This window comes from Podarcis melisellensis (assembly GCF_964234715.1).
Source record: "Podarcis melisellensis genome assembly, chromosome: 9".
NCBI lineage: Eukaryota > Metazoa > Chordata > Lepidosauria > Squamata > Lacertidae > Podarcis > Podarcis melisellensis.
Genome location: NC_138541.1, coordinates 34071040 through 34085924, shown reverse-complemented (window position 1 = coordinate 34085924; position 14885 = coordinate 34071040). Strand labels below are relative to the sequence as shown.

Below are 14885 nucleotides of genomic sequence, written 5' to 3'. Positions count from 1 at the left end.
TGTTAGAGATTTAGGCCAGATGGCTATAGGTTTCTAAAGTCCCAGTTGCTTGTCTTAGATTTTTGAGTTTGCCTATAGGGTTTGGGGATCAGAACTCTGAAAAGGTTGCAAACTTGTAAAACAGCATTATTCATGGGGGCAGAATGTTCATCGGCGTGACCCACTACTAAATACATTCATTATAGGCATTTCTATTCTACACAATTTGCTACACGGCACTGGTTTCTGAAAAAAAAGAGAGGAAGAGACAATAGCATATAAAATGCTTTCGAATGCTTAAAAAGAAGGCGAGCTCACACTGCGACTCTTCTGTCTTCTTCTTTTGCCACAAGAAGCTTCTTAGTGACTTTGGTTGAATTCTATTTTTTTTTGTGGGGGCGGGGATTGGAAATTCAGAGTTTTACTTATTCCATCTGGTGCATGGTTACAGGTAATGAGAGAACGGAACCCAGGAGAGAGGGAGGGAAATGATGGAAAGATTATGAGCATTGCAAATAAAGCAGTGGATAAAGACATCAAAGAAATAATGTAAAGAAAATGAAAGTGCGGCAAGATAATGATGAACTTGAACAAAAATGCAGAGAAGGGGAAGGAAAAGCACGCCATAAATTATTATCCTTGAAATGAAAGGAAATCTATCAAGTTTCTTCACCCTGGAAGCAGGATGAAGCTCACATAATAATCCAGAACAAATTTTATATCCAACATTTCCCCCAATATGATAATTGTTGAGATGTGATAATACTGTGGATCATAGTATACCATGGCTATATCATGCACCACATATGTATATATGCATTTGTGCTGTGAATATGTATAGGTATGTACACACTCACATGTCATTTATTACATGAATAATAATGCAATAGTCATGGAATTCAAGATGGTGTACATGGTTCTGCTCTCCCCACCTTATCCTCACAAAAGGTTGCTTAGGCTGAAAACTATTGATTGGCCCAAGGTCACCCAATGAGCTTCATGATTGAATGGGGTTTGTACCATGATCTCTCAGGACTTAGTCCAACATTTTAACTCTTACACCATACTGGCTATATATGTATATTGCTAATTTCTGAAAAGATTGCTATCCAACAGGTCAGAAATTGGAATAACCCTGCACCAGGGTGGAACACTGAAGTAAAACAACAGGCTGTTGTGCTCAGGGACAGACTCTAGCAGGGTATCTGTCCCTGAGCCCAGTATCAAAGGGGGAGAGGTCATGTATCCATAATCCAGTGGTAAAGTGTAGAAACTCAAAGAAAAGATGCTGTTCATTTAAGCGATAGCCAATGCATTGCTCTGCACTTGCTGTTGGACTACAAATGCCATTGGCCATGCCAGTTGGGGCTGATGGGAGTTGCAGTTCAATGATATCTGAAGGGTACTACATGACTACCTTTAAGTAAGGGACAGATAATGCAGACCAGACAATGGTGAACTTCAAATTTAATGAATCCATGGAAAAAAAACACAAAATCCATGCATAGCAGATCATTCAGGGAGGGGACATGCCAGAGAACAAAACTCCTATGCACAGGAAGCAAGACAAGGCAAAGGCTTTGGATCAGGTGAATCCACAGAGAGAATTTAAATTGAATGTAGTCCCAATCCCAATATGTTTGCCTAGCGACAGAACAATCCCAGAATCCATGGCAGAGAACATAGAACTCAAACAAAACAGATCATTCAAGAAAGCCAATAACTTCAGTGGGTCTCCTCTAGGTAGGACTTGCCTTGAATACCATCTACAAACTTCTAATGAAGAAGAATCCACGACTGTCCACTCTTCCCCTGTCAAACAGTTCATACCACCAGAAAGCTATTTCCATTGTTTAGGCTAAATCCTTTTCCTTGTAATCTGAACCCTGTAGAACTACTCTCTGGAGCAACAGGGGGCACAGAATTGCTCCATCATCTTTGTGGTAGCCCTTCAAATATTTGATTATAGCTATCATATCACTTCTTAATTGTCTCATATCTATGTAAACATGCCAATTCTTTCAACATTTCCTCATAGAATTGGTCTCCAGGCCCTCCGCCCATCTAAGTTGCTCTCCTCTGCAAATGTTCCAGTTTGTCAACATCCTTCTAAAATCTGTGGTGCTCAGAATAGAAAACTGTTGTCTGAACAGACTTTTTTTTTTTGCTAGCATGGTGTTTGGGAAGCTTTGTTGTTGGGGTTGTTGTTGTTGCTGATGATGATTTTTTGTGTGATCTGAACCCTATACTTCTTTCTGTTGATGCTGGCTAGAATTGCATTAGCGTTTTTAGTTGACACATTGTACTTGTGACTCATGTTTAGCATGTACTCTCCAAAAGGACCCTAAGATTTTTTTGCAGGTACTGCTGTCAAATCAGTTGCCTGTCTCCTGTCCTGTTTTTCTGCATCTGATTCTGTCTCCCTAAATGCAAAATCTGACATTTATCTCTTAGCTAATACTGACTTAGTTTTGATCCAGTCCTCCATACTGTCAAGTTCATTGTGAATTCCAGTTTTCTACAGTATTTTCTATTCCAGCCAGTTTGGTGCCACCTGAAATTTGATGAACATTGTCTGTCCTCAAATATGACTTTGTGGCACACCACTTGTCTCCTCTCTCCCGGTTGTATGTAACCCCTCAACAGGCTTAAATCCTACCCATGTGGTATTGTCTAGCCCACATTTAACAAATCATTAATATCATGGGGGACCTTGCTAAAATCAAGATATACACTGTCCACAACTTTTTCTCTATGTATCAATCTAGTAACTGTCAAAAAAAGAGATAAGATTAGTCTGGAATGACTTGTTCTTGAGAAACTCTTTGTGATCACAGCTTTCCCTCCCCTAAATGCTCACAGAATGATGACTTACTAATCTGCTATGGAACCTTTCTAGCTATTGATGTCAAGCTGACTAATCAGTTGTTGCCTGCCTCCTCTGTTCCCCTTTTTAAAATATGGGGACATTTGCCTACTTTCAGTTTTGCAGCACTTACCTTATTCTCCAATATTTTTTTAAAAAAAATATTGACAGATGCTATTTGATATTACGTCTGAAAGATTCTTTTGTATCCTAGGATGCAGGGCTTCACTGCTTCCTAGGATACTGCTCTTTTCTTACAACTCGATTCATTTATCATTTGATCTATTATTGCCAGGTCAAGCACATCTTCCTTGACTGCAACTAAGGGTTCACCCACACTTCCTTTTGTGCCACACTTTCTAGGCACAGGTCCAGGATTACCAGGTCCATATCTGAACAGGTTTTTTTTCCTTCCCCCACCGCTTTCCCTTGGAAAACCTGCATTTTACCACTGAATCAGAGAACAAGGCAATCTGCAGAAAACCCAATTGCTGTTGGCTCCAATTAGCAAAAAAAGTGGGTTTTCCCAGACAAAGTGGCAGAATAAAAAAACAACAACAACACTTGGACACAGTCCTGGAAATCGTGGATCTGTGCTTAGAAATATGGCAGAAAAGGAACTATGGATGAGCCTTAAGGCAAAGTGAAAGTTGAACAGCTCCACCTTCTCTTTGTCACCCACTTTCATTCTCCATCTTCTCCTTGCAGTGGACCTACCATTTCCTTGTTCTTCCCCTTTCTCGGAGCATGGCCTGCAAACCATTTTTATTATTATTAATATCTCATGCTAAGCCCCACATCCAGCTATGAGTTGCAGTCAACAAGCTTTCAGTAATGACAATCAAACCATATTTGCTTTCCTGCTAAAATGTGAAGCCCATTGTATTTATCTCCCATACACTGGTGTAGAGACATCAGAAACCTTGGGCTGTATCACCAACTTTCTATTGTTTAATTACACGTTAGAATTTACTCGCGTTGGCATCCTAGTTTCACTCATATTCCAATCTCCAGCAGATGATGTCATGCTATCTTCTAGTATTTCATTAACCGCCCATACAGGACTCAGTTTAAAGTCCTCCTTATCAGGAGGTTTCTGCCAAACACATGGGTTTGCCTTTAGTGAAGTCATCACATTCGTGGAACGGCTTCTATTCATGCAATGGACCTTCCCCTCCCTCTTTTGCCCCCCCACCCCTGCTGTGTGTTCCAACACCCCTTAAAGCTGTTTTGGCGGCTCCTCTGATCTTCTGGAACAGATTGGAAAATGCTGGTGTGGGGGGAGTTTAATTGCAGGAGAAAGTATCATAGTTTGTTACTATGCTATATATTTTTGTGTTTTTATATTGTCAATCACTTTGTGATCCTTGAATGGAGGGCAAAATAGAAATGTTAACAACAACAACCACCAACCAACCAACCAACTGCTTTGACCATAAATGACAGAGCACAGCAATGTGTGAAATTGTCTTCTGTGAAGCTTAATGAGAGCACTGCCATTGGTAGATCACAACCATCACCCTTTAGAGCAGGGCATGGCCAAAGCCCACTAGTCGATTTAATCTGACCCCCATGGCAGTATATGTCTTGGGGTAAAAGCTCAAAAACTTAGGGGTAAAATTGCAAAAAAAAGAAAAAAGCTCAACATGGCCCTCATGCATGTTCACTTCTTCAAATCTGGCCCTCTTTGAAAAAAAATTTGGCCACCCTTGCTTTAGAGGATCCCTACCATATTTGCCCTATGGTGTGCCCCACAGCTTCTTATGATAAAAGTGTTTTACATGTGGACACAATGCTTTAGCATGCTCCATCATGCTAAAAGGAAAGGGTGCTTTTAAAAGGAAGATGAAAGGGAGCTTCTGAAGAACTACAAGGGCTACAGTAAGTGGGGCTGGGGAAGTACAGGGAAGGCAAACACACACATCAGTGCCAAATGCTATATATACTTTCATCAGAAGCCAGCGAAAGGACAAGGCTATGCAAGCATTTTCTTGACTTTAAGATGAAGGGAAGCAAATGCTTAAAAGTAAAAAGGCTATTATAAGGTGGGGGGGGGGGAGAGAGAAAGAAGACAAAAGGGAAAAAGATTGCTTAGAAATCAGAAGCAGCATCTTAATATTCCTCAAAAGAGAGGCGGGGACCAAGGCTGAGGGAGGGCAAACTTCTTCACTCCGCAAAACTTACTCGGAAAAAAAGACTCACTTTGGTTACAGCAACTTTGAAGTCCACGCATGAGGGGATTCTTGAAAGCGCTCATTAAAATTACAAACAAGACCCCAAACGAAAACAAAACCAAGCCCACCCCCGTCGAAACCATCATAAAGAAGAGAACAAAAAAGTTGATTTAAAGTAGCTCTTTAGCCAGTCGCCTACTTTGGGGAGTGGGGGGTGGGTGTAACGGCACGCTCGCAGAAAGTGAACGTAGGGTGGGGGAGGGAGAGAGGGCGAGAGGGAGAAGGAGCTGCCCCCCTCCTTCCTCCAGCTCCTTCCTCCACCCCTCTTTTTTTTTTGCATGTGTGTGACTTCACTGTCCTTTGATTTGGAAGCCCGCTGATTGGCTGGAAGCAATTCAACACATGCAGCCGGGCAAAAAGCTTTGTCTGAGTTGGAGTGAAGTTCCTCAGATTTTTAGACGGGAGTCAGCAATCGAGGCTGCTTAGTCGGCAGCCGAGCAGGGAAAGGAAAGAGGATCTCTTCGGGGGAAAGAGCCCAGCGCCGGGCCAGCGTCAGTTCCTTCCTCCACACGCACTCGGCGGAGAGTAAACTGCAGAGGCAGGAGGAGGAGAAGGAGAAGGAAGAGGAATAAAAGCCCTGATGTGCCAAGCCTCCTGGACTAGAGCGCAGCAGCACAATCCAGCCGGCTCGCCTCCAGGATGTATAAGGGAGTCCCACCACCATCTGCATGCATGTAAGCAACTTTTCTGAGCTCGGAGAGGATATCGGAACTGTGCTGGGTTGCAGAAGGACTCTTGCTCTCTCTTTTTGGTACAGTTTTTGGGGGCGTGGGGAGTGGGGTGGGGAAGGCAAATGCATGCGGAGACCTCGAGCAGAAGTTGAGAGAAGCGCTTTGCGAACTTGTGGGGAAGGAAAGGCTTTGGCGATGCCGAGGCTGAGCGCCGGCAAGACGCACTTGGCCGCCCTGCTCGCCCTGGCGACGGTGGCGGCTTGCTGGGGAGGCGCCGCGGGCAAGACTTTGAAATACCGGATCTACGAGGAGCAGAGGGTGGGCTCGGTCATCGCGCGGCTCTCGGAAGACGTGGCAGACGTTTTGTACCGGCTGCCCAACCCTTCCTCCGTACGCTTCCGAGCCATGCAGAGGGGCAACTCTCCCTTGCTGAAGGTCCGCGAGGATAACGGCGAGATCAGCATCGGCGCCAAGATCGACCGCGAGCAACTGTGCCAGAAGAACTTGAACTGCTCCATCGAGTTCGACGTGATCACGCTGCCCACCGAGCACCTCCAGCTTTTCCACATCGAAGTGGAGGTGCTGGATATTAACGACAACTCGCCGCAGTTCTCCCGAGCGCTCATCCCCCTCGAGATCTCCGAGAGCGCCGCTGTGGGCACCCGGATCCCTCTGGACAGCGCTTTTGACCCGGACGTCGGGGACAATTCCCTGTACACGTACTCGCTTTCGGCCAACGACTTCTTCACCATCGAAGTGCGCACGAGGACCGACGGGGCCAAGTATGCCGAGCTGATCGTAGTGAGTGAACTGGACCGGGAGCTGAAATCGAGCTACGAGCTCCAGCTGACCGCCTCGGACAACGGGGTGCCTCAGCGCAGTGGGTCTTCCATCCTGAAGATCAGCATTTCCGATTCCAATGACAACAGTCCCGTTTTCGAGCAGCAGACCTATATCATCCAGCTGTTGGAGAACTCCCGAGTTGGGACTTTGCTCATCGACCTCAACGCGACTGATCCGGATGAGGGGGCGAATGGGAAAGTTGTCTATTCTTTCAGTAGCCACGTGTCTTCCAAGATCATCGAGACTTTTAAGATGGACTCTGAGAGGGGGCAGCTGACCCTTCTCAAGCCAGTGGACTATGAAACCACCAAATCCTATGAAATTGATGCCCAGGCTCAAGATCTGGGTCCCAATTCTATCCCAGCTCACTGCAAGATTATCATCAAGGTTGTGGACGTGAACGACAACAAGCCAGATATCAATTTAAACCTGATGTCTCCTGGGAAGGAGGAAATCGCTTACATTTCTGAGAAAGCTTCGGTAGAGACATTTGTGGCCCTGGTGAGAGTGCAAGACAAAGATTCTGGGTTGAATGGAGAGGTGGTGTGCAAGCTCCATGGGCATGGTCACTTTAAACTCCAAAAGACCTATGAAAACAACTATTTCATCTTAACAAATACTACTCTGGATCGAGAGAAGCGATCTGAATACAGCTTGACTGTCATAGCAGAAGACAGGGGGACCCCAAGTCTCTCCACAGTGAAACACTTTACTGTCCAGATCATTGATGAAAATGACAACCCACCTCAGTTCCAGACCAATAGATATGAAATTGTAATTCTGGAAAATAACTCTCCAGGTGCATATATCACCTCTGTTACAGCCACAGATCCAGATCTAGGAGATAATGGGCAGGTGACATACACGATCTTGGAGAGCTTTATTTTGGGAAGCTCCATAACTACCTATGTGACCATTGATCCTTCCAATGGAGCCATCTATGCACTTAGAACTTTTGATCATGAAGAAGTAAACCAAATTGCCTTTGTGGTTCAGGCTAGAGATGGAGGGAGTCAGCAACTTGCCAGCAATACAACAGTTGTGCTCACTATCATTGATGAAAATGACAATGCCCCTTGGATTATAGAGCCAGTACTGCACAACAATACAGCAAAGATTTCAATCCCCAAAGAAGCTGAAATCAACTACCCTGTCACTAGGATAAGAGCCATAGACAAAGACTCAGGGATGAACTCAGAACTCAGCTGTTCATTAGCAAGTAGTAGTGAGGACCACCTCTTCATAATGGACCCACAGACATGTGACATCTATCTCAATGCTAGCATTGAATCTGCCAAATCAACAGAATGGGAACTTTCAGTGGTGGTTCAGGACAAAGGAAGTCCTCAGCTCAGTACCAAAGCACTTCTGAAATGCAGTGTTGTTAAATATGTTTATCTGCCTTCAGCTACAGAAGCTACGTACATTAGCCAACCTTCTCTAGATGTTTCCATGATCACAATTATATCCTTAGGGGCAATATGTGCTGTTTTGCTAGTTATCATGGTTGTCTTTGCTACAAGGTGCAATCGTGAGAAAAAGGACACCAGATCCTATAACTGTCGTGTAGCAGAGTCCACATACCAGCATCATCCCAAAAGGCCATCAAGACAGATCCACAAAGGGGACATTACACTAGTGCCTACTGTTAATGGTACTTTGCCAATCAGGTCACACCATAAAGCTTCACCTTCATCATCTCCAACACTAGAAAGAGGGCAGATGAGCAGTCGCCAAAGCCACCACAGTCACCAGTCTCTAAACAGTCTGGTGACCATCTCATCAAATCACGTACCTGAGAATTTCTCCCTTGAGCTCACTCATGCTACACCTGCTGTTGAGGTAAGCTCACTTACTGTGCTACATGGACTAGTACTCACTCACAAATGCAAGCAGGCACCCCATGGCCATTTCACAGATTCATTATTTCAGAATGCAGTTGCAACCAGTGTGCCAACTGTGATGTATGATAATTGCACACACTTGTATTCTCAATCTCTCTCTGTATGGACTGGGAAGCCACGATTGGCAGCAGCTTCCCAGTAACAATACATCTTTGCACACAGTGCATGATTTTGAAACTGATTGTTACACTGTATTTGTTTCTGTGTTGGAAATATGTAATGTGTAAAATGGCCCTGTGTGTGCTTGAGTTTGTTTCTCTCTCTGTGTGTGTGACTTTTATGTGAATCGTGAAAGGCTACACAGCCCCTTGCTACACTGCCATGCCAATTAAACATTAAAAAAGAGTTACTCTTAATGGCATTATTATCGTTGTTAATCAAGGTTTCAAGCTTTATTTGGAACATTTCCCGCAAATGCTTCTAATAAAGTATGCTAAACTTGCATGTTCTTTGCCTCTCTATTCGAACACATTCCATAGTGTATTTACATATACAAATGATACGAAACAATGAGGGCATATATTACCAATGGTGCCGCAATTCTAACTGCAGCTGCTTTAACAGCTTGTGTCAACTGTGCATGCAAATCTGTTAATGAATATGTTTTAAGGCCCTGAGCCATAGCTCAAAACACTTGAATGTAAGCTGATTTTCTAGGCCCACTAACTTCAATGGAGCTAAATCCATTCACATCCAAATACTTTAGCTTGACTAGACTGAAGATCAGGTCTTTAATTATTTGGCATCCTCAGGCTAATAAAAGCAGGAGTAAATTGTATTGGTAAAGTGTCATTAGATATTACCAGTTGTCTTCTACTTTGGCTGTATTGTCTTATGTCTTTGCAACATGAAGAGGTTCTAAATGATTATTTTTAAACAGCTGAAGTTTTAATAATAGTGGTAGTAATAATAATAATAATATTTTTTTAACACATGTTTTCTCTTAGGGAGATATTTGGGCATTATTTTTCAGGAATCAGTCTTTTGTGTTTTTCTTTACAGGTCTCTCAACTTCTCTCAATGCTTCATCAAGGCCAGTATCAGCCAAGGCCAAGTTTTAGAGGAAACAAATATTCCAGGAGCTACAGGTGAAGGTTTTACTCAGATCAATGTTGAAAGCAGTTTTACCTGAGGAGAGTGCCCAGCACATAAGCCAATAGAGCATAACTCAATCCACATGTCACTTCTGTTTTATCGCAGGTACGCCCTTCAAGATATGGATAAGTTCAGCTTGAAAGACAGCGGCCGTGGTGACAGTGAAGCAGGAGACAGCGATTATGATTTGGGGAGAGATTCTCCAATTGACAGACTTCTTGGAGAAGGATTCAGTGACCTTTTCCTTACAGATGGGAGAATTCCTGCAGGTAAGAATGCAATGAAAGTTGAACAGTTTATTTACAGTGCTCCCTGCCAGTCACACTGAGACAACTTCACAATGATGAAAAACAATCTCTTTAACTTTCATGCTTTGAAAAAAAACCCCGTTTCCTTCTTCACATAGCAGCACCTATAGTCCAATTTATGCTCAAGTGCAGCATGGCACCTCGTATACCCAAAGTGCTGCACACTTGTCCAAGTTCAATGGCCACAAACACCACAACTGGTATCTCTTGCAGTCCGATGAGTTGGCTCAAAGTGGGTTGCTCTTGCCCTTTATAATGGGTGGAGCCAATTTCATGGTTGCATTAAAAAACAAACTAAATGACAATTTGATATCTAGTTTTGAGGATGGCGATATTCAATGCATGGGTGCTACAGATTTTGTGTTCAAAATGCCTTTAGAGAAATATATTCAAAAGGAAAGGCTATATGAGACCCAGTTCTCTGAAAAAAGTAGGAAAGCACATATGTATGCAGTTACCACAGTTGTTAGAATGGCGATTGGTGTTCCAGCCTGCCATTTGTAAACTCACACTGGGTGTCTGTTACTGAATTTTTATTATGTGCCATAGTGGGATGGCATCCCACTTGACCTCTGGTGAATCACTTGACCTCTGGTGAATCACATCCAAGTCAGCATGATGCAAACACACTAATGGAGACAAACTGGTACTCTCACTGTGCATTTGCACCACACTAACCTCATCACTGACTTACCCCTCTACTTCCCATTAAGTAGCAGCTGCTCTGTCCTACCATGCCATCCACAACTGGCTATGTGCAGTGATCTAAAATCCTTAAACATTACTAGGGGACTCTTCTATCCTTGTACTCCCAACATTAATTCCAAATAGTCCACCATGCTGCAACCTAATGAACAGTTTCTCTTATAGCAGGAATGGGGAATCTGTAGCCTTCCAGATGTTTGACTGCAACCACCATCATTCCTGATGATTGGCCACACTAGCTAAGGCTGATGGGAGTTGTAGTCTTATAGGGAAATTCTATGCATGTGTCTTCTCTCTCATTTGGCTATCACTCATAGCCGAGTAAGATTGTCTTCCATGAATATGGTTTTAATGGTGTGCCCATAAGTGGAGGCCAATTCTGGATCCACACATCCTTCCACACTGGGGACATAGGTTTCTGGGCGGGAGATCACAGTGAGGATTTGCCAAACATCCCCTCCTCTTAGCTCATTTTTCCATTTTGTCCTGAGTTCGTGCTTCTTCAAAATCCATAATGCCTTTGGTAGAGGTATGCATGTGTACATAGAAGCAAGTCCCATTGCCAAGGCTGGAATCCTATACATACTTACCTATTTTCTGAGTAATCATGCATAGCCTTTTGCTGTATGGGAAGTAAGACCTTAAGTCAATGTGTATAGGGATGCAACATAATGACACAAGTTTGGGTATCCTTAGGCTGCATTCATATGGGAGGAACAATAATTCTATGTATTTTCAGCTTGAAAATGGGATCAGGTATGGGGGAAGACCACTGCCTGAGACCCTGGGGAGCTATTCCTGGTCAGTGTAGAGAGTACTGTGCTAGATGAATGGGTAGTTCATAAGAAGTTGTCTCCTAACAGATCAACCTATCTCCAGGGCCAATACATCTTTACCCTTCTAAATACAACGTCACAGAACAACGTTTCTTGAGCTATTTGATTCTCTAGTGGTAAATGAGAGCCAACATATACTCATTATTCATTGGGTTCTTCAGATATTAAGCAATGGAAAGTATTAATTGACAGAAATAATTTTCTAAACATTAAACATTTGCTATTAGGTCATTCTAAAATAACTAACACAAATTTAGGCCATCAGACTCATAGGAGTTTCCCAACCTTCTATAGACATGTGCATTATGCTGATATAGCAGCAGATTATTATTTTTTGCAGATGAATGTCCACCAATTATGAATGCACCAAACATTAGGTGATATCCAACTACAGTCATGCTAAGAGAATGCCCATTTAAATTAAGGAGTTTAAGTTAGTCCTTTGATGACTGTTAGGATAGCCATGTATATAATTGTTGACACTATGTAGAGGCAGGAGGAGTTGTACAATTTGTATTGGGCTTTCTGCCAAACAAAATGTCCACAAACATACCTCAGAGCAAAAGTATTTCCCAGTAACTACAAGAATGCCAAAATCATTTTGTTGTTGTCCTTCAATACAAACTAATGTAAATGAGAACGATTTTCAACAATTGGATGGAATCTGTTTAATCTTAGGCTGTAAACCTTTACTCAGTTACCAAACCTGTCTATGTTTTGAGCATTTCAGTTCTCTAAACATACAGGCTTTTTGCAGCTTACAATACACCAATAGTAACTTGACCATAGCCATCTCAACTTCTTCCAAGAACCGATATAAGGAAGCACAAAGCTAGATGATTATAAATATATTTAAGTGCAAAGAATACAATTGCAAGTGTAAAATTTAATCACATACATGGAACTCGGGATGGGTTTGAAGGTATATAGGTATATCTAATTCTCTCCCCCCCCTTTTTTTTGCAAATCCATATGCTGTTTCATAGCATAACATCCAAAGCAATTTAAAACAAAAATGGGGTGGGAATCTACAGGGTAAAATATCCTCCAGTGTTTGGAGGAATTGGACCGGGCAATGGGGGCACAATGGAGGACAGAGGGCCAGTAGCATATCCCCATTGCAATCACTTACATGAGGCTTTAAATACCTGGATGGTTATGTTAAAGTGTTGCGGAAGAGGATTGAACACACATTCACTGATGGGGTAATCCTGGACATGCTTTTACTCTAGATGTAAGCCCTCCTTAGTTTAATAGGAATTCTTTCCATATAAGTATTTATAGGAGGAATGGAGAAGTTCTGGTCATTCAGTTCTTGCTCATCTCTGGCCATGCAGGTTCCTCATCCCTAAAGTCATAGCCTAAATGTCTTCTGTTCAAACCACTACCACTATGCTATGGATAAGCATGTCCCCAAAGTGACACTGTGACTAGTGCCTGGAAACTTAATGAATATTAACTTCTTGTTTTCATTTTACTGACAGCAATGAGACTATGCACAGAAGAATGCAGAGTCCTGGGACATTCTGACCAGTGCTGGATGCCACCTCTGCCTTCTCCATCTTCTGATTACAGAAGTAATATGTTTATTCCTGGGGAGGAATTTCAGCCACAGCAAACTCAACCACCACAACAGCAGGTACTGGAAGAGGATGCTCAAGCCGTTGAGACGACTGAAAAGAAAAAGAGCTTTTCAACTTTTGGCAAAGAAAGTCAGAGCGAGGACGAAGCAGGTGACATGTGCACCTCATCCCTGCTGTCAGAAATGAACAGTGTTTTCCAGCGCCTTTTGCCTCCTTCATTAGATGCCTACACGGAATGCAACGAAATGGATCCCTCCAGCTCACTAGAGCGCAGGAAAGGACATTTGCCTGCCAAGACTGTAAGCTATCCACAAGGGGTGGCAGCTTGGGCAGCCAGCACACACTTCCAAAACCCTGCAAACAACACTGGGCTTCCTTTGGGGACTCACTCAGGGGCCCAGCCATCTTCTAAATGGCTGCCAGCCATGGAGGAAATCCCAGAGAATTATGAAGAAGATGACTTTGACAATGTGCTTAACCACCTCAGTGACGGTAAACATGAACTAATGGATGCTAGCGAGCTGGTGGCAGAAATTAACAAGCTGCTACAAGATGTCCGACAGAACTAGAGAGTTTTGTTTCATAGCATATTAATTTTCCATATTTATGGAAAACAGAGATGGGAACCCAGAATGAAAAGAACTGGCATTGCCAATTAGTTACATTTATCATAAATGTGTCTGTGTATGTTGAATATTAAAATACTGTATTTTCATATGTACACAATGCAAGTGTGATTATCTTTAACTGTATTTTAAAAATACATTTGTACCTTATATTTATGTGTAATTTAACAAATAAATTTTATTTTTGTACTCCCATGGCAAGCATGTTTTCCTACATATATGCACCTGGCACTGTTTGTGTCTGACATTCATTATTCTAACCACAAGAGTGTATAAAAACTAAGGGATGCCATTTTCCATGGGTTTCGCCCCCCCACCCCCACCCCCACAATAAACTGTTATGGTACAAAAATCAAATCAAGTGAAACCTTATCCAAATGTTAGTTTCAATAACTGATCTAACATCTTGTTACAATGTTTCATTCTTATAATAAAGAGTTATCAACTCCCTTGAAGCCTAGAAGTTCTTTTATTTTCAGGCTGGGACAAATCCATTCTCCCACAAAGTTAAGGGGTGGGGGCTGATACAAAGAGCAACCTCGAACCCCAAGAACACATTGCATATATATATATATATATATATGCTTTCGTAGATTTTCACGGGTACAGGAATGCAGGTTTTGGTGTCCTCGGGTGTCTTCCCGTGTAAAAGTTGGGGTGTCTAGGCGACGTTTCGACGAGGTCTCACTCGTCATCTTCAGGCTGGTGCTTTCGGCTTCTTGTTACTGGAACAGAGCAGGATCTCAGTGTTTGAGTTCCTATAAATACTGTTGAGGGGGTGTGGTGTATAGCCTCCAATGTTCTGGGCAGAGAGGAAGTTCCCAGGCTAGTGTGCCTTTTCTTCTTTTGTTCCTTAATTACTTGAGGGATATCTTGAGTGATTTCTTGAGTGATATCCTGAGTACCACTTAGGTGGGTCATTAGGTGTGGATTAGTTGCTAAAGTCTTTGTGTCTTGACCTCTTGAACTTTGTGAAGAGTTTTTCTGAGAAGATGGCTGTACTGCACTTAGTTGTGCTCTGGCTTGGCTTCGTGTATAGGGGCGAGCTGTGGTTTTGTGGCCTGTGTCAGCCAGATCTGTGTAGGGATTGCAGGGGGGTGCAGCATCCGGAGGTGCCACCATGGTTTGGCTACTGGATGGTGTCTGTAATTTATCTGTGGAGAGGGTCTGGGTTTGGGTCTGGTGTGGTTGATTGGTGATGGCGTTCTGTGTGCCTCTGGATCTGGTGTCAGTTT

The 14885-nt window shown here is 42.9% G+C and overlaps 1 protein-coding gene and 1 long non-coding RNA gene across 2 annotated transcripts in view; one reads left to right on the top strand and one right to left on the bottom strand.

Moving 5' to 3' along the window:
• Nucleotides 1–14885, bottom strand: part of LOC309378247 — a 338029-nt gene that overhangs the window by 178667 nt on the left and 144477 nt on the right. The gene's annotated exons all lie outside the window — the stretch shown is intronic.
• Nucleotides 5413–14105, top strand: PCDH18 (protocadherin 18). The gene is made up of 4 exons (XM_081925941.1): nt 5413–8435; nt 9500–9585; nt 9698–9861; nt 12926–14105. The coding sequence occupies exons 1-4, from the start codon at nt 5748–5750 to the stop codon at nt 13591–13593; spliced, it is 3606 nt and encodes a 1201-aa protein (XP_081782067.1). The 5' UTR covers nt 5413–5747; the 3' UTR covers nt 13594–14105.